At 36.3% G+C, this 21,088-nt stretch overlaps 2 protein-coding genes across 4 annotated transcripts; one reads left to right on the forward strand and one right to left on the reverse strand.

The window, feature by feature from the left end:
- Positions 1-99: 99 nt before the first annotated feature.
- Positions 100-11,503, forward strand: LOC133743685 (ATP-dependent DNA helicase Q-like 4A). Of its 2 annotated transcripts, none has more exons than XM_062171700.1 (26): positions 100-254; positions 342-449; positions 545-712; positions 965-1,022; positions 1,344-1,778; positions 2,105-2,275; positions 2,363-2,493; positions 2,673-3,051; positions 3,132-3,263; positions 3,519-3,605; positions 3,712-3,839; positions 6,072-6,192; positions 6,282-6,433; positions 6,527-6,662; positions 7,196-7,319; positions 7,397-7,467; positions 7,625-7,693; positions 7,939-8,067; positions 8,168-8,326; positions 8,433-8,513; positions 8,593-8,754; positions 9,492-9,547; positions 10,051-10,180; positions 10,397-10,491; positions 10,679-10,756; positions 10,826-11,503. In XM_062171700.1, the coding sequence occupies exons 2-26, from the start codon at positions 424-426 to the stop codon at positions 11,208-11,210; spliced, it is 3,663 nt and encodes a 1,220-aa protein (XP_062027684.1). In that variant the 5' UTR covers positions 100-254; positions 342-423; the 3' UTR covers positions 11,211-11,503. The 2 variants fall into 2 exon arrangements, with proteins under 2 accessions (XP_062027684.1, XP_062027685.1); XM_062171701.1 differs by having other exon boundaries at positions 119-254; positions 349-449.
- A 97-nt stretch (positions 11,504-11,600) lies between these two features.
- Positions 11,601-21,041, reverse strand: LOC133743689 (general transcription and DNA repair factor IIH subunit TFB1-1-like). Of its 2 annotated transcripts, none has more exons than XM_062171714.1 (21): positions 20,881-21,041; positions 20,402-20,628; positions 20,221-20,299; positions 19,751-19,812; positions 19,577-19,640; positions 18,398-18,530; positions 17,701-17,776; positions 17,413-17,508; positions 17,093-17,137; positions 16,923-16,979; positions 16,569-16,724; positions 16,381-16,446; positions 16,038-16,161; positions 14,916-14,972; positions 14,722-14,831; positions 14,411-14,602; positions 13,622-13,735; positions 13,407-13,484; positions 13,002-13,049; positions 12,534-12,602; positions 11,601-12,085 (listed from the first exon to the last, which is right to left on the reverse strand). In XM_062171714.1, exons 2-21 carry the CDS (start codon positions 20,480-20,482, stop codon positions 11,999-12,001), a joined length of 1,794 nt encoding a protein of 597 aa, XP_062027698.1. In that variant the 5' UTR covers positions 20,483-20,628; positions 20,881-21,041; the 3' UTR covers positions 11,601-11,998. The 2 variants fall into 2 exon arrangements, 1 of the variants encoding a protein (XP_062027698.1); XR_009863176.1 differs by having other exon boundaries at positions 12,050-12,085; positions 13,002-13,045.
- Positions 21,042-21,088: the final 47 nt, after the last annotated feature.

Genomic DNA, 21,088 nt, shown 5'->3' on the forward strand with positions numbered 1-21,088 from the left:
TTAAGAAAAAGAGTAACTATTTGGTAACCATTGGATCAAATGGACGGTCCACAGGAAAAGCTTACTCAAAGCATAACCAAAAAATTAGAAAAACGAAAGCAAAAAGGAAAATCCCGCCACACTGATACCGCGCTCATTCTCTCTCTCTCTCTGTCTTCCCCCAAATTCTTGTTCTGATGATTTCTAGGGTTTCGATATCAATTGTTGGGTTTAGGGCTTAATCTTCAACTGTCTGGCTGAAATTGCAATTCAAGGTATGAACTTTTCTCTGTTTTCCCAATTTCCAGCAAGTAAATTTCAATTGGGTGGCTTCAAGTTTGAGGCTTTTTTGTGTTTCCAAGTGGATAGATTGAGATGAAGCACTGGGGATCCGGTGAAAATGAAGAAGCTGCTTCCTTGCTTTCTTACTCAACTTGTTGAGCAATGAATAGAGGAGAACCACAGATGAGGCAAGACTAACACTTTTTACTGCTCTCTCCTGCATTACAATTACAGTGTGGCCGCACTTGCTTTCAACTTGTTTTCGCTTGTTTATCTGGTGCAGTCGTACCCATTTGGGCAATGGTGCTGCTGCTGCTGCTGACACCACGCCTTTCAAACTTGGTTTATTGGAGCATATTACAGCACTCGACAATTTCTCAACCCCAAGTGAAGTTCTCAGCTCGCATTTCCTTTTCTCCTTACCAACTCAAAAACCTCCAATGGCTACTAGGTATCTTCCTTTTTCAAGTTAACCCTTCCACTTACTCTTTCTGTATGTATCCTTGTTACCAATCTTTATGATATGACTGTTAGATACTCTTTCTTTTCTGTATTACTTTCAAGTTGTGAATTTTACATTTTACGTGATATACATGCAGCGGATAATAGTATTTGATCAGTAATTTTGTATATATGTATATGTATATGTCCTGAGTCCATTTGAGTTTCCATGTCTAATAAAGATTTCATTTTTGCTTTGAAGCTCAATGGCCTTTCCGATCCAGCATGTTCAAAGATTAGAGAGTGCACAAGTTCAAAAGGTACACTTGTTACATCTCTCATCTGACTTTCATCTTAACTTGGGTCTTAGGTGTTTTCTTTATCTTCGTTTCCCATCATATATTGTTTTTAATTTTAAATTTCATTTTTTTTATCACCAAGTTATTTTTCAGTGCTAACAAACTTTGATTTTACCAAGCCCCCCTGTAGAACGACAGACACAAAACTCTTTTCTTTTGCAATATTCAAAGTTTGTGAACCTTTACTCGTTTCTAATTGGTCTATGAAAGATGAGGGACAGTAGTTTTCTTTACAATCTTTTACGATTAGAAAATTGCTACTGAATGGGGGAATTTTGGCAGGCTTGGCATGCCCTTTCCAATCTTCAGATCTCTTCTAGGAGCTACACAAGACCTGGAAAAACTGTCCAACTTAAAAATGCTAGCACTGAGTTTACTCATGATGCGGGAAGAACTACAGTTGTAAGCTCATGTGACATTAATAAAAGTAGTGGCCATATGCAAACACATCAATACATCGATGAAAGCAATGCCAGGTTAAGTGAAGCTGCAAGCTGTCTGCGCAGTGGGTTTCGGTCAAGTAACTACAATGTTGCAGATGCAGGAAAAAGTCTTCGGGGGCATAGTCAGGTCACAGCATCGCTGGTCAAGAATTCTCATTCTCAGGTGTCTGGTGGTTCATTTAGCAATAATAGTGTTCATACCAGCCAAGCGAAAGAATGTTCGAACAATTTCGTGAATGAGATGGATGCTGGTGATGATGACGACATACTTGAGGTAATCTATATGAAGTCTCAATGAAAGACTACTTACTAGTATGTTGGTTTTTAGAGCTCTAGTATTCATTAATTTGAATAGTGACTCACTGTGTTGTTTTTTAAACCATCATTTCTTCTCAGATTGCAATAAAAAAAAAAATATGTGACTTGGCGGTATCTAGTGAATCCAGGTTACTTGCTCAATAGCATTTGCCCTACTTGGGTGTAAAAATTGTGAACCCTTTCTTATATATTCTCTTGCTTGAGGTCTTATTTTGTGGTCTCTTTATTATGCAAGTGTTGATTTCCTTCCGCTCATCTATCTCATGCATTTACTGTTTTCAGAATATTGATGTTGACCACATAGTGGAACAGTACCAATCAAGTTGCACACCTAAACCATCAATTTCCAAGCTTCCACCCCTTACTCCATCTATACAAAAAGATAATACTATGAGACAAGAATCGACTTGTTTGCCACCAGAATTGTGTACAAATTGCGTTCATGGATTTAAGGTATCCATATGATTTAGTTTCTGTTTTCTGCCTCCATCTAATTCTGTACTCGACTTGACAAGCACACAATCCTTGAATCTAATGCAGATAGGACTTTGCCCAGAAGCTGCAAATCATTTGCAAGAAATGAAGGACATGCTAATTGCCATATCAAATGAACTGCTTGATGATGTCAATGAACTCAGTCCAAAGCAAATAGAAAAGCTTCGCCAAGATAGGTTTGCATACCAATCCCTTCATTTGTGTAAAAAAATATTAGTAAAGTAAAAGGAAAGGCGGTATGGCTCTTAAAGCTTTAGAATCTGGTTTTTTGTTATTGTTCCGTTCACATTCCTTATTGTCTTTTTTATACTTCAAGAAAAGATAAAGAATGAAATACATGTATTTTGGTCGATAGGTTGCAGCTCAATAAGCAGATTCAGCCACTTGAGAGTTATCTCTGTTCCAACTCATTGGATGAGGAAAGACGGAAGTCAAATTTTTCTGCATCCACAACAACTCCTGGGCATTTCCAATATGAAACACCTCAAGCAGCTGCATTCAGGAATGACCCAGTGAGATTTGATTCAGAGGTTCATCTACATAATGAGGCAGGAGGATATGCAGAGTGGAATTCATCATCAGTTTCATCCTCTTCTACGGATAAGTTTGGTTTCTCTTCTTTTCCTGTTGAGAGAGAACCTTACATCCCAAAGTTTGTTGAAGTTAACTATACTGAAGGTTCAAATGACAAGAAGTGGAGGGATGGTCCTTTCCCGTGGACTAAAGAACTGGAGGTGCTTACCTAGATTATATCATATTTCTTATTTGCATTACCTGTCACCCGAATTATTGACTGGCTGCTGCCAACTTTCAGGCTAATAATAAGAGAGTGTTTGGTAACCACTCTTTCCGCCTCAACCAAAGAGAGGTCATTAATGCTACAATGAGTGGCCATGATGTTTTCGTTTTAATGCCAACTGGAGGGGGTAAGAGCCTGACATATCAGGTACTTGAATCTTTTTCTCACGACTCTATTGACTTGTTCCTTTAGGCTTACCATAGAAACTGTTCTGTAGTTTGCCAATTCAGTTTCTCGGCCTTCAACTCTGTAACTGTTGTCTGATTTTGTCAATCAACAATACTTGGGCAAAGTAACTTGCATCTCCATTGTCAGTTTCTTCTAGAGTTCCCTCTTTTATAGAATTTAGACATTCACCACTTTGTACTAAAGTGTGTCTACTTTGGTTTCTGTATCTTGCAGCTCCCTGCTGTAGTTTGTCCAGGCTTAACTTTGGTAATCTCTCCCCTTGTATCTCTTATTCAAGATCAAATAATGCATTTGTTTCAGGTAATGTTTTTCTTCCAGACTTTATTTTCATTTGGATTTTACCTTTTCTTCTATTGAACAATATACAATGATGTTCCTTCCTCCTTTGTCTTCTCATATCTCCTAGGCAAATATTCCTGCTGCTTACCTAAGTGCCAATATGGAGTGGAGTGAACAACAGGAGATTCTTAGAGCACTGAGTTCTGAATATTGTAAATACAAGCTGTTATATGTCACCCCTGAAAAAGTTGCCAAGTGAGTGTTTGTTCCCTACAGTATTTGTATCCTAGCAAACATATTCATTTCTGTGCCCTTTGTTACATCGGCTGCAGCACTTTATTGGTAGTGTAATACTATATACCCATAAAAGATCTTGGATCATTAAGTGTGTTATTCCTAATTGAGTATATGGCTTGAGAGATGCAGTATATATTGTGAGCCAAAAGGTGAAAGTGAAATACTATACATGGTACATTGGCAATCAGTTGTGAGCCAAATGTGAAAGCGAAAACATGATAAATATCTTATTCATGAAAATAAGTTCTCTGTTGTTTGCTAGTTACTGGCAATCAGAAGCAGCCTTTGTTTTCATGGTGCTAAACTGCTGGACTATCGATATATTTATATATTAGGATTTATGGTAATCTAGAATAGGTCTGTGAACCTTCTGGTGGTGTTTTTAATGAACGTGTTGACTGCACTGCTAAACAGGTGTAATTTTTGGTGTCCATACTATACAAAAGGTTGTATAGCCTGTGAGCCTATAATTAAATCAATGGGTAGGCTAGAACTCATACTGTACTGCAAGTTGCGGGAAAGATAATGATATTTTGATTATTGTCATTACTAAATTTGTTTCAAACATGAACATTTATTTATTTATTTTTATGTTCATGTTTATTTTTCGGCATTTTCCAATATATTTTGGATTTCTGTTGAATTGAAAATTCATTAAGTTACTTACATTGAAGACCATAGAATAAAGATTTGTTTTCTTTATATGTGTGTGTGTGTGTGTTTTTTTTTTTGATGAATGAGAGATGTTCTGTAACATATGGAGCTTAAAACTCTGACCAACGACCTAAAATGAGAACACTAGGAGATTGCTTTAACATATTTTTTTTTTTAGTTTCTTACTTTTGAATGTTGTGCTTTCTAAGTTTAGTTGAATGTTGTGCTTTCTAAGTTTAGTTGACTCCTTGTTCTCTGTTGTGTACATTCTCTTGTTATTTTTTTATGAATTATTTTGCCATTGAAGAACAAAACAAGGACATGCCAACTAAGAGTTCTTCTGAGGACCTAATTTAACTGATTAACCAAACTGTATCCTTCATAATTTGTCTAAAATTATCCAATGAAGGAGCCCTAATGTTTTTCCATTACCTTGTTGCTTTGTTAGATGTAAAAAGAACCAGGGAACATTGGTAATTCCTTTCCCCATTACCCAATTGCAGTTAGATTGCGGCATTAGCATTTGTTGGAAGTGTACTTGGGTGATTTGTTTAGAGACAAACATTGTGCAATTTTGCACGTAATGTGGATTGCTGTGTACTTGTTGTTTCTTGGTCCTTTGTATGGAAAGGAATGCTAGAAGTATTGAAGAGGTGGAGGCGGCTTTGTTAGGGGAAAGAGTGTGTGTTTGGATTTATTTTTGGGTATCAGTTTCTACCGATTTTAGAGATACACTACTCGTCATAATTGATGCACATTGGAGAGTTTTTTTTTTTTTTCCTTGAATTTTCTTTGCTGTCATATTATTTTTGCATGTAATTTTGTGTATTTAGTAGTAGGTTATGATAGTTTTCCTTCTTTTGTTGTAGTCCACTGTTTGGGCAAAGATGTACTGAACTCCAGAGAAAATCTATGTTCCATTAATAAAAACAAAAGATGTTTGATAACTAGTTTCCCCATGCTCATGGTTCGTCTTACCCATAGTCAAGGAAAAGAAACTGTGGACTCAGCAAGAGTTGCTAATGTTTTGGAAAATAAACGGAATGTAAGATGAGGCTTTGAAGCACCATTCTCTGAATTGCTATTCACTAATGTTCATAGGGAGGGCAGATTATGAGTGTTAAAGAGATCATTTTCTCAGCTATTTTTTTTACAAGCCTTGTCAGCTATGTACTATTTCCTGTATGTTTTTCTTGTAAATTTGTAACGATTCATTAGCTAGGATTTCAGTTCCCATTCACATCCCATATTCAACCTTCAAACTCACATCCCATATTTACTCAATTATTTAGTACTCTCCCCTCTATCACCCGACTCAGTTTCTGTTAATATACTCGCGCATTAGCAAAGTTGGAATATCCTGTTATTGGGGACCACCAGATTCTTTTATTTGATTAACTTCTATTTCTTAACCTTCTGTCATTTTCCCTCAATAACTGACATGGATACCTAGTCCTATTGTAATTATTGTTGCAATGTCTACCTTAAATATATATATGCATTATATTGATAGAAACCAATATTTCTTGTCTGCAGAAGTGATTTTCTGTTGCGGCAATTGGAGAGTTTAAATGCTCGTCAGTTGCTTACTAGGATTGTAATTGATGAAGCTCATTGTGTGAGTCAGTGGGGGCATGATTTCAGACCAGATTATCAGGTTGAAGCTTTATAATTTTCAAATTCATGACAATAGCCTTTTTCTTCTTGATTATGTTCTAATGTCGAGGTATTTTTAAAAATGTTTAGGCTCTTGGTATCTTAAAGAAGAAGTTCCCAGATACTCCAGTGTTGGCTTTAACAGCTACAGCAACAGCTAGTGTAAAAGAAGATGTTGTGCAAGCTCTTGGTCTTGTAAACTGCATTGTTTTCCGGCAAAGTTTTAATCGCCCAAATCTATGGCAAGTGTTGAACAAAGATAAATCTGTTTGTAAGTTTATAAGTTTTTCCAAAATGTCATTCATGTTAAACTGATAATTCATTCTGCTTTATAGGTATTCAGTTATTCCCAAGACAAAGAAATGCATAGAAGATATTGACAAGTTCATTAAAGAAAATCACTATGATGAAAGTGGAATAATATATTGTCTGTCAAGAATGGACTGTGAAAAGGTTGCTGAAAAATTACAGGTGTGACTTATTATTAACAGTTTGTATTTAAATGGAAGTTTTAGTTTTAGTTTTATGTCCTTTTTTTTTGTTAGCTACATTTGTATCGGAAAAGTCTGGTGTTATTGCTTTGTTGTTTCTTGCTTTTACTTTATTTTTTCCTATTATTTTCAAATCGGACTGCAGCTGTTAAGCAGTCAGAGTTCTGGATCTTGTCGTTACGTCTTGGATTCTTTATCACTCACTCCTTTTGTATTTTCTTGTGTTTGTGTGTTTGGTTTAATCTCTTCTTTAGAGGGGATACTTTTTTATGAGAACCAAAAGGGATTGCATTTTGGGGCCACCCTGCACGTGAAATGATGGTTTCCTATAAAAAGGAAAATGCTCATACTGACAACTTGTGTACTGATTTTAGCACATAACATGAAATTTTTGTACCTATGCCTCTTAAATAGTTTTCAATTTCGACATTTTTTTATTTATATTTATATTTATTATTATTATTATTATTTTTTATGAAATAAGCTTTGCCTGAACATACTTCCGTTGTTCAGGAATGTGGGCATAAAGCAGCATTTTATCATGGTAGTATGGATCCTGCTCAACGTGCCTTTGTCCAGAAGCAGTGGAGTAAAGATGAAGTCAACATTATCTGTGCTACAGTGGCATTTGGAATGGGTACATTTACTTTTCTGATTGCTGCCTTGACTATTTATGATTATCATACCAATATTGGAATTGGAATTGGAATGTAGGCATAAACAAGCCTGATGTGCGCTTTGTAATTCATCACTCTCTCCCAAAGTCTATTGAAGGCTATCATCAGGTATAAGTAGTAGTAAATTGCTTATTTGAGATTGCAAACTGAGATCTGAATTCTGAAATTATTCTATGTGCTTCTAATAGCTTATCTTAGTAATGTATTTTAAGTGTGAAGTTTATGTTAGTGATTCCTCTTACCTCTTTTCACCCTGATGTTTCAGGAATGTGGTCGAGCTGGTAGAGATGGCCAACGTGCATCTTGTGTGTTGTATTACAGTTACAGTGACTATGTAAGTTTGTGTAATTAACCCTTTATGTCTCCTCGATTTTGTGAGTTCTGTATGACTACCATTTATTACAAGTTTGAAGGTTAGTTGGCCAGTTCAAAACCCGTTAAGTGCTTGATTAATTGGTTAAGTTATAAAGAGAAGAAGAGAAATCAGGATTTTTGGTTATGCTAAAAAAGTAGACATAATATGACATTTCAGTCTTCATAGCATGTCTCTGCTCACACATCTGTACAATTATTTCGCAGATACGAGTCAAACATATGATTAGCCAAGGAATTATAGAGCAAAGCTCATTGACACCTGGACAGAATCGTATGAATGCAGCTAATTCTGGGAGAATACTGGAAACAAATACTGAGAATCTTTTGCGCATGGTACTGGATGAGGCTTTGTGTGTAGCTGTCAAGGTTTATGTCATTTATTAATTTATTTTCTATTACATATGATCTAAATCAAAGGATTGAAACTGTTCAGGTGAGTTATTGCGAAAATGATGTTGATTGCCGACGGCTTCTACAGCTTATTCATTTTGGAGAAAAATTTGACTGTACAACCTGCAATAAGACTTGCGATAATTGTTTGAAGATCAAGAGTTTCATTGAGAAGGATGTCACGCAGATAGCAAAGCAATTGGTTTGAAACCATTATATTTTTGTGTTGCTTATATTGATGAATTCCTGTCACATTTTTTAGTCCTTGTTTTGTATGGGTTGTCACTTTTGCCACATGTTGTGCTCAGGTTGAACTGGTGAAATTAGCGGGGCAGCAGTGTTCATCAGCTCATATTTTAGAAGTGTACAGGGGCTCCTTAAGCCAATTTGTATGATTTAACTTTTAAGGCATGTACTGTTCCTTGATCTTCGCTATTTATCTTTGATAATGTTGTATTGTAATGTTAGGTCAAGAAACACAGGCATCAGACTTTGAGTCTGCATGGAGCAGGAAAACATCTACCCAAGGGAGAAGCTTCCCGTGTATTACGCCATCTTGTTACAGAGGACTTGCTTGTGGAGGAAGTGAAGAAAAGTGATGTTTATGGATCTGTATCATCAATACTAAAGGTACTTGTGGTTCCATTAATTCACTCATGCTCAAATTTTCAGAATAGATTCTTGCGGTTGAAAAGAGCAAGAAATGCAAGAAACTGCCTCTTGTAGTCGTTCTTTATAATGGTGGGATTCTAGCAGCAATTTTCAGCAACGAAGCTCAGGAAATAAATAAAATAAGGAAAAAGGACACTTTAACACAAGTATTTACGTACTTTCCTCTTGGTTGATTTACAACTAGGAGGCAAGTTCTGATATTTTCCTATGAGTGAGAATTTTTCAGAGAATTTGTATGGGAGAGCTTCTAATGAGGACCTTTAAAATGAGGACTTCTCATACCTGGAATGTCTATTCCCAAACCTGAAGCCATGAACAGTTTAAGTCTCTTAAACTGTTCATGGTTTCAGTCTCTTAAACTGTTCATGGTTTCAGGTTTGGGGATAGACATTTCAGGTATGAGATAATACCTGGTCAAGGAAACTGTCTCTATACGTGTATATATGAAAATTTTTGAATGATTATATTCATTCGTTTTGGACAATATAAGTAAATGGCTCAATGGCGTTTTGTTTAATTTTGTGGCACGAAAATATTTCTCTTTGTTCTCTGTCAATGTCTTTTTGCTAGTTTCTTCTGCCTTCAAACTCTTCTGCACCAACCTATACCAATACAAATATTATTGTTTTCAAACTCCAATATATCATTAGCTTTTGAATTCTTGTGTATTAACCATATGTGAATTTGTTTTTCAGGTTAATGAGTTCAAAGCATGCGAACTTTTCTCTGGCCGGAAGACAATTATGTTAAGGTCATGCCTTCTACTCGTGATGTTTTCAGCTTTTATCATTTACTTTTCTTTTGCCTGTTAGGACATCCAAGTGAATATGGTCTTATTATGTGAAAATATGCTTTTATTAGATGCTTAAGAGTCTTTGGCCGTCAACCATGCATGTTTGTACTTGTGTGCAATACTCTTACTTCAATTGGGTACATCCTGGTTGTGGATCCACCTTATTCAAGGGACCCATTTATTAATTCCATCTCATGGTCTTCCACAGACCTATGTTCATCATTGTTGTGGATACTTACTATCCAGCCAGCAGTTAATTTCTTGTTTTGCTTACTTGTAGTTTCTACAAATCATCACTTATAATCTTCGAAGAAATGCTCAGTTTGATTTTTTTTAATTTTTAATTTTTAATTTTTATTTTTTATGCATTTCTTTTGAGGTTTGATGGAAGTTTATTACTCTTTTGCCGTACAGAAATGCTCACCAGTAATAATGATACTGACATCTTTGTTACCTTGTAGATTCCCTTCCTCTGTAAAAGCTTCTAAGCAGTGGAACTCTGAAGTGATTTCAACTAAAGGTTCATTGACATCTGAGAAGCTGATTCCTCCACAAATTGGCACCGGACAACCTCAGTCCAATGGAGATGTGGTATCTTCCTATGTCTATAGAATTGCCATTGTGTTACATGCATGGATACATACTTGCAAATATGCTTATATGTTTACGTATGCCCGTAAACCCTTCATATATGTGGGAAAGACATGCAATTTATTCCTTTGGTATTCTGCTTGATGCGATATCTGACTTCCATGAGCACTGAATCGGCCAATTATTTATTTACTTATTTATTTCACATTTTTACAGGAGCTCTCTACCCAATTATTTGTTTCTTTGAAAATGCTTCGAACTACTCTCATAAGGGAAGCTGATGATAGGGTCATGGCACACCACATATTTGGGTGAGATTCTTACTCATTTTCTTTTTGTCCCCATCCTAACAGAACATATATGTGTGGAGAGAAAGGACGAAATCTTCCTACTTATGCAGAGTTGTAATTTTTCTCCATTTCTCCTGCAATAAGTCTGGCGAGTTGTCTTGTGACTTTTAATGAGGGGTCCTAATAACTTTGCTGCTTACTTGATCAGGAATAAGACGTTGAAGGATTTGAGCTCCATAATTCCCAGAACGAAGGAGGAACTCCTGGAAATATATGGGATTAACAAGTAAGTCATATAACGTTGTATGCCGTTAACCTAACAGACAAAGCACTGAACAGATTTGCCTTGATTCAGGGGTAAGGTGACAAAATATGGAGATCGGATACTCGAAACCATTGAATCTACCATCAAGGATTACTACAGGACATACAAAAACAGCAGCAGTAGCAATGACAGTAATGAGGGAAAGAGGAAAAGAGACGGTAACAAAGATCAAAATGGACATGTAGAGGATGATGACTTCACCAAAAGCACTGATCAATCAAAGAAAAGGCCGTCAAAAAGGCAGAGCAAAACTATTGAAGACTATAGTTATCTGGAGCCCGATTTCAACCAAATAGTGGATGATGATCTAGACTTGTATGGTTATAATTTTGAAGTGAATGCTTCAGCTACAAAGACTGTTCAGAAGGTTGGCGGAAGAGTGCTTCCGCAATGGTCGACGTATGGAAATGGGTGACAACGATAATTGTAATCACGGATACTGAGGTCAATATTTGTATCACAGCCAGCAATTTTTTTGCACTCAATTTGAAAAAAAAAAAAAAAAAAAAAAAAAAAAAAAGTGGGAGATGAATTTCTGGCTGGTAGGAACAAGGTTCTGTTCCATCCTATTGTATCACGTGTTATGTATAATAGATATGTAATACTTTTACTGTCGGCTTCTAATTGCTCTTTTTTTTTTTTGGAACAATGGCAGTTGGACCTTGGACGCATTAGTGCATAACTAATGTAATGAAATCCGTTGGGTGACTTTCAGAGTTGTAATATTAGTCCCACAACTTCCAACAAATATAACGGAATCCAGATTAGTTCAAGTCGGGCGTGCATAGGTCTGCTCTAAATGAGATTTAAATACAATACCTTATTAGTTATTTCCGTAATAAAATACTAAGATCAGTCATTACCACTTAAAAGGCATCAAGTAATTGTGCATCATAGAGCTACTGGGCGTACCACTATCAAAGAAAAGATAACAAACTTGCGAAAAAAAGCAAAGCCTTTATCTGCCGCCGAATAATTTAGTAGCATCATGGCATGCAGAAGTGAGTGCAATCATGATTAATGCTAAACCCTTCTATGCACAACTTAGCCACACTAGATGTATTTTGCGGCACAAAAAACCTAGTCAAACTGCATTAGCTCATAGCAAAATTGATTGGATGGTACAGTTCCATACCATGTCAAAATTTAGACAGAAAAGTGATGGCAAATATTCTGCACCGTGAGGCAATGAGGGGCAAACTTCTACCCATTCCCATTTGGCAACTCTCCACTCTTTGCAGCTCTTTTCTGTAAGTCAGCTTCATAATGCTGAAAAGCAGCATCTAGAGCCTGCACTAAAATGATATTTCCGTGAGTTCCCTTCACCATTAAGATTTTTCGTTTTCTATTCCTCTGAATAACACATAACCTAAACCTGCTTTCTCAGCAACCACAATAGCAATACAAGTACTTCAAAAGAAACAGTTTCAGGTCTAAGTAGATGATCAGTTACCAAAAAAAAAAAAATACAAAATAGAAAATATTCTCTCTTTTTTTTTTTTTTTTTAGCCAAAAGATAGGAAAGCATCGCCCAGACAGAATTAGTACACTTGCCAAAAAGAGCTAGAAGCAACCAAGTCACCAAAGACCAAGCAGTATTTAAGCCATTTGTAGATTTTCAAACTTAGTTGGTCATCAGATCATTACAAAATAACAGACTTAAAACCGATAAACATGAGAGATAATTTGAACAATTATATTCAAACTCCAATCAAATAGAAGATGGAGGAAATTAGACCTGATGCATTGGACGAACAAGGAGGGAGACCTGGTGCCTGAAGTCTGACTGCACAGCTTCCTTTATCTCCTGCAGAAATTCAACTAATACATTACACAAGTAAAACTTGAACTCTCTAACAAAAACAACCAAAATCCTTTGTACAAAGGGGAATTTAGAACATGAAGAAATCTATCCGCCCTACGTAAAAAGCAAGAAAAAGTGTTGGAGAATATTTATTTCTTTTTCGGACCAATAAATCATTTAATATTTTTTCAATATCCAGCTTTTCCTTGTAACATAGTTAAGGTGATTTTAGAATGAAGATTTGGAGATCTAACCAACATTCTCCTAACGGCCAAAATTAGTGAATTAACACACATTAAACCAAACCAGCACTCTGAGTGCTAAATCACAATATAGGAGCTGGAGGCTGTAATGTGTTAATATTTAAACGATACAGGCCGGAAGCTCAAGCAGAAAAGATACCTCTAGCTGTCGATAAATTTGTGACATGGCATCCTTCAGTCTGCCTACCTGCATAACAATTATTTATTAATTTACGCACAAAAAAGAAATATTAAATATATAACAAACAGTACACTTAAGGAAAATCAAGTTGAAATAATACATGTAGTTCATGTAGCAGGATTTCCTTATTCTCATTTAAATACGAAATAGGTTCCGGGCCAAACTGAATTCATTATTAGTCCAGTAGTATACTTACTGATACTAAAAGATAAGCAAGGTATGTCCTCCCTTTAAACAATACTTCCATTTCACATTAGATAAGAAGAATCCTTCTCATTACAGATGAGGTCAAAATTACAAAATATTAATAGATGAATACAGAAAAATCTAGCAACCTTTTCACTTCACATCATACGAACTAACCTTAGTATACAAAGAAGAAGTTGTAATTGGATATGAAGACCAAAAATGCCTCAGTAGTTCTTGAATGGACATCCAATGCTGGAGTAAGAAAATGATCATGAGATGTCATTAGTAAAATAAATAAATAAAAATAAAAAATCTAATGCATCAGCTGTCATAATTATTCAAGTGAATATAAAAAAGCACATGCAAACATCCTATTTATATCCACTCACATGTAAGAGTTCCTCTTTGGTTCTGTTTGGCAACCCATCCAGAATACTCTCTCGAGGATTCTTCCCAAGTTGATATTTGGTACTTGAAATATTCTGGGTCAGCCCATTAAAAACCTATTTACAGAAAATAGACAGTAAAGTTCTCTTACAATTGATATAAACACACACCACACACACACACACCACACACACACACACACACATATTTTAGGGGTCATCAGCAGAGCACCCTCTTTTTAAGAAAGATGAGGACCCCGTCAGTCTGGCCGGCAATCTAATGATCAGAGCCATTCATATATTAGATCCTCCTTCAATTTATTTTAGGGGTCATCAGCAGAGCATCCTCTTTTAAAGAAAAGTGAGGACCCTGTCAGTCTGGCTCGCAATCTAATGATCAGAGCCATTCATATATTAGCTCTTCTTCAAGGATCAGTCCTCCAAAAAGTTAGTCAAGTCAGAAGTTGTGAGCCATATAATCAGCATAATCCTCATTTCAGTTTTATCCAATGGACTATCTTTGTCCATTGCCTCTACAAAGATTTGATTACCCAGCAGTGCCAAATAAACTACTTTTTAGCAGGCAAAATTCTTGTAAAGGAACCTAAAGATATACGGTTCCAATGACCCAAATGCATGGCAGGGTCGTAGGAGTATGGGCAATCTCACTTTACTTAAAAAGAGAATATCCTATTTTGACATCCTCACCAATACACTCTGTGTGTGTGTGAATGCGCGTGCATGTGTTGAAAATGTGATCTTGCAGAAGACGCACAACAAAGATTGTATTACCGTAAGAGCAACTTCTGGTTTAACTGTGGAATTGCTCAATCCAATGCTCTTAATTTTAGATATAGACTCCTTTAAGGCGCCATATGCTTCCTCAGTAGACAGCTTGCGTTTTGTTTGCTCAGTACCAGTACGCGAGTCATCCAAAGTTCTAAGTGCATTAGCTTGTTGTGTATCAAAGTAGTCTCGAGGATCCTGTTTTTGAATACAACATGAAGCATCTGCACTATCAGAAGAAAAGAAAAGAAAAGAATGATATGAAACCACATCAGCATAAAAATGTTGGCTGCAGGTATGGTGATGACTATGTTAACCTTGATACATAATGGAGCAACTGGATGATCATGAGATTCTTGAAGGTCGTCTATCTCAGTCATCCGAGTAAGCCTATCAAGTCTCTCCTGTACAGCACTGTCACTAGGTTCTGCAAATAGACAGCAAAACATAAGCACAGTTGTTCTGCTCTACCATGGAAAAGCAAACATGTGGGAAAAAGGACCATGCTAACCCTGTCTTGACCGCATAAGTGCCTCTGCTATAGTTCTTGGATCTTCTGGGTCCACATCTGCAGTCAGGTTTACAAATCAACGTTATCTACCTAATGCAGATTAAACAAAATTCCATCACTTGTTATCTGAGTCAAAACTTATTATTTTCTAAAACATACATCAATACGAGCAGCTTCCGACATTTATTAATGAGAGTGACATTGGCAATCACTTCCCCTTACTACTTATAACATATTTAGAACTCTTCTTACTTGCCTTTTCAAAAGTAACCCTCAGTAATTAAAGTCACAATTTGCCATTCTCTTGAAACCTTTTTTCTTGGTTAGATCTCTATCAATGTTTTTAGTTTTTCATTCTCTAAGTTTTCTCTCCTCTCCCTTCAATGAGTTAGTTCTCAAACAAGAAGGTTCTCTTTCTAGATCACTTCAATGGATAGAAATTCTCAAGGTAACAGGCAGAATTGAGAAAGGAAAATCACAAAAAAACAATGTCCATTGTTGGGCAGATAAATCTGACTATGTGTAAAGATATCGAGCCCATGACCCACTAAGATTCAGTCTCAAATTGTCATCGCCTATTCTCCAAAACCAAAATTACTTGACTAAAAAAAATTGCCAAGATTCATCCCTGATGCATACGGTGAGAAAGGATTTGAAAATACCCAAATCCATTCCTAGAGACGTCAATGTTTGAAATTTTTTGTTATGGTTTACTGGGTTTTGGTCATATTCAAATACATGTAAGAGAACATTTTTTTTTTTGAGAAGAAACAGCTTTTTATTGAAAAAGCAAAATCGAGTTACAGGGAGACGGACCAGGAGTCCGCTTTAAAGATCTAAAGAGGGGCAGCTAGGGCTATAGGCCTAGCATCTCGTCTAATAATACTAATCAAGGCTTAGGGGCTTATACTACAGCTGCTTGCCAGTTAAGAATAATGGAAGAAAGATTATAATCCTTGATTCCATAGAAATAGAAACCCATAAGGATGCCCAGAACTTGACTCTCTCCCATAAGAGAACATATAAAAGTTATCAAAATAGAAAGGAGTATGAAATGTAAAACGGGAGTGCCAACTTCACTCCCCTTATTAATTAATGGAAAGAAGTATTGCACATTCTAACCGAGATTTCTTCCTTGAAGAACAACAGCGCCTTGTCTGTTAAGGTCTTGCGAAAGAGTCCTCCTGTATTGATCATTCTGTAGTTCAGTTATGTCCTTATTGCCATCACGAAAGATCCCATGATCCTATATAACAAGTAGCGACCAAACAAAAGATGTTACATTTGAAAAAACAAATAAAAAATATGATCATTAAAAAACTCATTGTTGATCAAAGACATCATTGGACATCCGGATTATCAGAATCTGAATGACACTTTACGGAGGAATATATCTGAAATATCTGCCATTAATGAAATCATAGAAACTACACAGTAAGAATTTAAAAGTCGGCAAACAACATACCGGAAGATGTATATAGTCATCCCCTTGATCAGCTTCCATATCCAAAGTTGGATCAACCTGCTGAATCTGCAAAAAGAACATGCCAATAAGGAAATGAATGAATATTTAAGAAATCAAACTAGATAAATCATAAATGCAGCAGAAGCATCCTAGTAAAGTCAAGATTTGAAAGCTTCGTAAAAAAGCACCTTCTGCCGAGCTTCCCTTGCCAATATTTCATCTTCCTTTAAAAAAATCGCCAGTTCCTCATCCTCAGCAGCTTCTGCTGCAGCTGCTACAACATTTTTTGTACTGTGGAGGTATTCGGCTCGAAAATATTTGTTCCAGAAGTCCTTCTCTGTCATCTGGAATTCAGTAAAATGGAGGGGAAAGACAAGAAAAGCATGCTTCAAGCAGAGTACATACAAATAACAGAGTAACAGACTAGTCATTCTCAAACTATCATCGTAAGAGTAAGTCTCTCATAAAAACAAAAATAAGGGTGATGACTAACATGGAAAACTGTCTGATTATGTAACGACTTGTTTCAATATCCTCACTACCTTACTGGGAACGAGATCAATATATGCCTGGTGAACAGCTGGTTTCAGGGCGAAAATCTGCAGAGCAATGTAACAATTTAACATAAGCACCAAGTGAAAGTATTCCACAGATATTACAATTGCTGAATCTGAAAGGTCTTGTCTGTAAGTGTAAAGTGGAAGATTAGTACCTGATATTTAATCTCATCAGTCAAATTGAATGTAACCTTGTTCATCTGACAAATGCCAAAAAAAAAAAAAAATCAGTTTCACAACCACAAACTGATTACGTTGAGCATTTTTTTTTTTTTTTCGGAAGATGGCCGTGTTATCCATAAGGAAAGGAATTTTATTTTGTCCACAAGAGTTCAATTAAAAAGGCACTAAGGAGATGCCAACCCTGCATGGGCATGTTGAAAGGTCACAGCATTCATTACTCATTAGGCAAGTGAGTAAATTCGCACATAGACGTATGGAGAGTGAGAGAGAGAGAGAGAGAGAGATGCTCTACCCGACCATCAGTCATAGGTTTGATGTCCAGTATCATCGAACTTTTAAAACCAACCCGTTGTTTTGACTTTTTACGGCTATCTCCATCAAGCAACTTCTGCAAATGGAATGATACAAATGTAACTATAACAAGTTTTTTTCCAAAAGAAAATTATTTACATTGTAATACCGTGTGCGTGTTTGTGTGTGTGTGTGGGTGGGGGGGGGGGGGGGGGAGGTGATATACAGAAATTCAAATGAAAATTGAAACAATCAACTCATGAAAACGACATAATCATAGTTAACCAACCTTCCTAGTTGCCCAGAACTCAGATTCTGTCAAGACACCACTGCCCACAAACTGCTTGTGAAGTTTCTGCAGTTCACTGCAAAGGGAAAAATTTAGTGATACATATATGAGGGTGAGGGTCTCAATTATTGGATTTTACAAAACACCACCTCTATCGTTGGCTGTGTTTTTTCAATGAAAGTTGTTTACTTTGAAAAATGAGAAAGCAGCTAAGCGTCTGAAATGAAATCAAGAATCTGATACTGAGAACAAGAAAGTTGGGAGTAGAGGACATAGGTTTAATTTTTCTGTGCGCATGAATAAGTCGTACCCTAGCAGTGTCATTGTTCCTTACTAATCTAAATAGGAACCAGATCTGTGTTGAAATTAACTTCAAGTAATAATGGATTCTGGTTGAAATATATGACTAGAAAATGAGAGAAGTAGATAGAATGTGTGTTGACCTGTGGTAACCACATATTAGATGACAGTGTGCTTCTATTGCATTGAGATGAAAGTGAAAAGCAACCTAAAACTAATTAAAGCAAATTTCAATAAATATTACATTGAGGGAAAAAAAAACAACAACAAAGTAGAGCAACTTGTAGACTAATGTACAGTGAGGGAGAAAATAAAATAGCTCAAAAACTATCCATAGTTCTAAGAAAATGGGAATTATTGATGATTGATCTCTATCATGTGGATATGGGAGACTAACCTGTCTTCTTGCATAAGCTTCATCCGGAGCTCTAACTCTGCTGTACTATATTGTTCATTTGTAGAAGAAGAAGCTTTTGCTGTTGAAGAAATTGTTGCAGCGGAAGAACCTTTTGCAGCCTCAAGGGTGTTGGCTATTCAAATGCACCAGATGAAAACTAAAGGTAAAAAACTAACGCATACAACAACAAAGCTAACATAAATATTACATCACTCAAGTTTTGCATTATAGCATAGAATTCTAGGCCTCTGAACCCATTGCCAATTGACTTGGTTTTGGGTTATATGTTGCAACTTTAACGAAAGGGAAAAGGCAATGGCAAGGTTAAAGGTATTAAAACAGTCTTTATCATGCCTTACAAGTACCATTTGGAAAGAAAATATTTATATTTAACTCAAAAAAGCAGATTCGAAACAATATAATTGAAGACCAATTATTGATTTCTAAAGAAAGACTACTTGCATTTTTCCCAAAGATAAAAGAGTTGCTGTTTTGTACAGAAAGACTACTAGCATTTTTCCCAAAGATAAAAGAGTTGCTGATTTGTACAGACATGTCAAGAAACAAGGAATGTGTAATTTTCCGTTATCTTTCTGGTAGGTGACATTATTTTAATCCTCTTAATTTAGAAATAGGTAACTGATACATAACCTACCCACCCCAGCAAATCATCGACCTACAAAACCAGTACAAAAGTAGCAACTTCATGCACAATCAGTAAATAACTTACAATCATGAGAAGACCCTAGAAAGGCTTAGTAGACATGTCAACCAGATAGTGCATTAGGCAAGACAATTTCATTATGTTACCTACTCAACAGAAAGGGGTTCGCTACCAGTCTGATTGGTAAACATTGCAGGAACAAAACATAAAACAGGTTTCATGTCTCCCGTTTAGACTAAAACTCTATATCTATGACAAAAAAAAAAAACCTCGTCAACAACGCTTGTAAACTGATTGAATGAAAAGTCATCAATCAGATTTGAAAGTCTGTAATACTGACTAAAGTGTCCCCTCGAACATAAATTCAGGGTCCACACTGCTTACAATGCAGGTCATTCAGGAAAGGTGTACAAGCAAACATTTATATCACCAAAAGGCACAGAGAGCTAAAAACAACTGTGAAACAGAGCCTCTTAACATAGTCATTATTACATATGGATGTGACTGGGACTCACCAATAATTTCTCGGCATGCATGAAGATCAGGATAACTTTCAAACTCAAAAATGTAACTCCCATCCTGGAACATCAAAGGATGAATTTGCAAAATTCAGTCAGCAACATTTAACAGCATTATAGTAGCACCGAAATAATAGTAGGACAAAAATAACGCTACAACAAAAAGACAACCTTATTATTGCTGATATTAAGCCAAGGTGGTTTATTTGATCCCTCCTTAGTGTTCTTCTGACCTGAAAATTGTAAAGAGTGATAACAAGAATAGGCATTAGTTTCATTTCATTTTATCAGTAGCAAAAGATTTTTCCAAACCAAAAGAAAAAAAGATACAACAAGGTGCAGTAATACATCGAGAATCAAGATAGAAATAAAGTCAACTAAAAAGGCAGATCAACAAGCCTAATGAACTAAGCCAACCATAACACCCTCCAATTGTTAAAAAAAAAAAAAAAAAATTGCCCTAAACTGGGGAAATCACTGTCAAACCCTTTTGCGGTTATGAGTGGAAGAAATGGAAAAGAAGAGGTCTAAACTGGGTAGTATGAAAAGCAAAGAAATGTAATTATGATGAGTAGTATATGGGTGGGTCTAGAGGTGCTGGCTCAAATATCTGATGCAAATATGAGGTGGCCATGTAGTACCTTTAATTTGATGAAAGCCGACATCAAGCTTGGAGGGAGACGTGGGATCATTTGGCCTGAACACAAACCTGTTCTCCATCTGCAAACGCCAAAGAATTAACAAACAATCAAATACATAATTGCATTGATCCCACAATCAAATAAACAAAAAAAATCACAAAGCAGCAAAAGAAGGAAATACCATAGTTAGAAGACCAGGAGTTCCCGGGTCTTTAATTGAAGTCTTGTATTTTGCACGCTTAATCACTTGCGGGTTCGACATTTTCCGTCAAAAAATCTCAGAGCAATGGTGAATGATTCGTGTATGCTTGTTGGAGTCTGTCTTGGGGGATAGATGCTCCTTTTATGGAAATGAATTTGCTCACCACCACAAGCACAAGCACACTTAGGTGTGCAATAATTACAGTGCTGCCACATGGTCCATAATAATCAGGAAACAGAAAAATTTAACAAATAATCGGGTGATTTTCCTTTGGTTTAGCGGCTTTAATTTTGATTACAGCAGATAGATAGTAGTTCATCATGATCATGATTCTATCTCTCAAACAAAACAGAAAGCAATAAAAGGCTAAATGAATCCAATGGCTCTGTAATTCGCAAAGTCTGCAGCGCACATTTTCGGAATTAGGATCTTTTTTTTTTTTGAAAGAAGGAAATTACCTAATCGAGTAGAGAGACCTGTTTCTGGGGGCAGTGCCGGGACTGGTGGCGTCCTCCGGTCGGAGCTGACAGACGGAGAGATTTCCGAGACAAGTCTGGCTGGGAGGGGGAGAGGTCGGGCTTCCGAGAAGTAGAAAAGAAGGAAGAAAATTATAATTATAATAATATTAGTATTAGATCGATTTGTGTGTACTTGCTCTGTCTCACG

The sequence above is a fragment of the Rosa rugosa genome, chromosome 4 (genome assembly GCF_958449725.1).
Source record: "Rosa rugosa chromosome 4, drRosRugo1.1, whole genome shotgun sequence".
NCBI lineage: Eukaryota > Viridiplantae > Streptophyta > Magnoliopsida > Rosales > Rosaceae > Rosa > Rosa rugosa.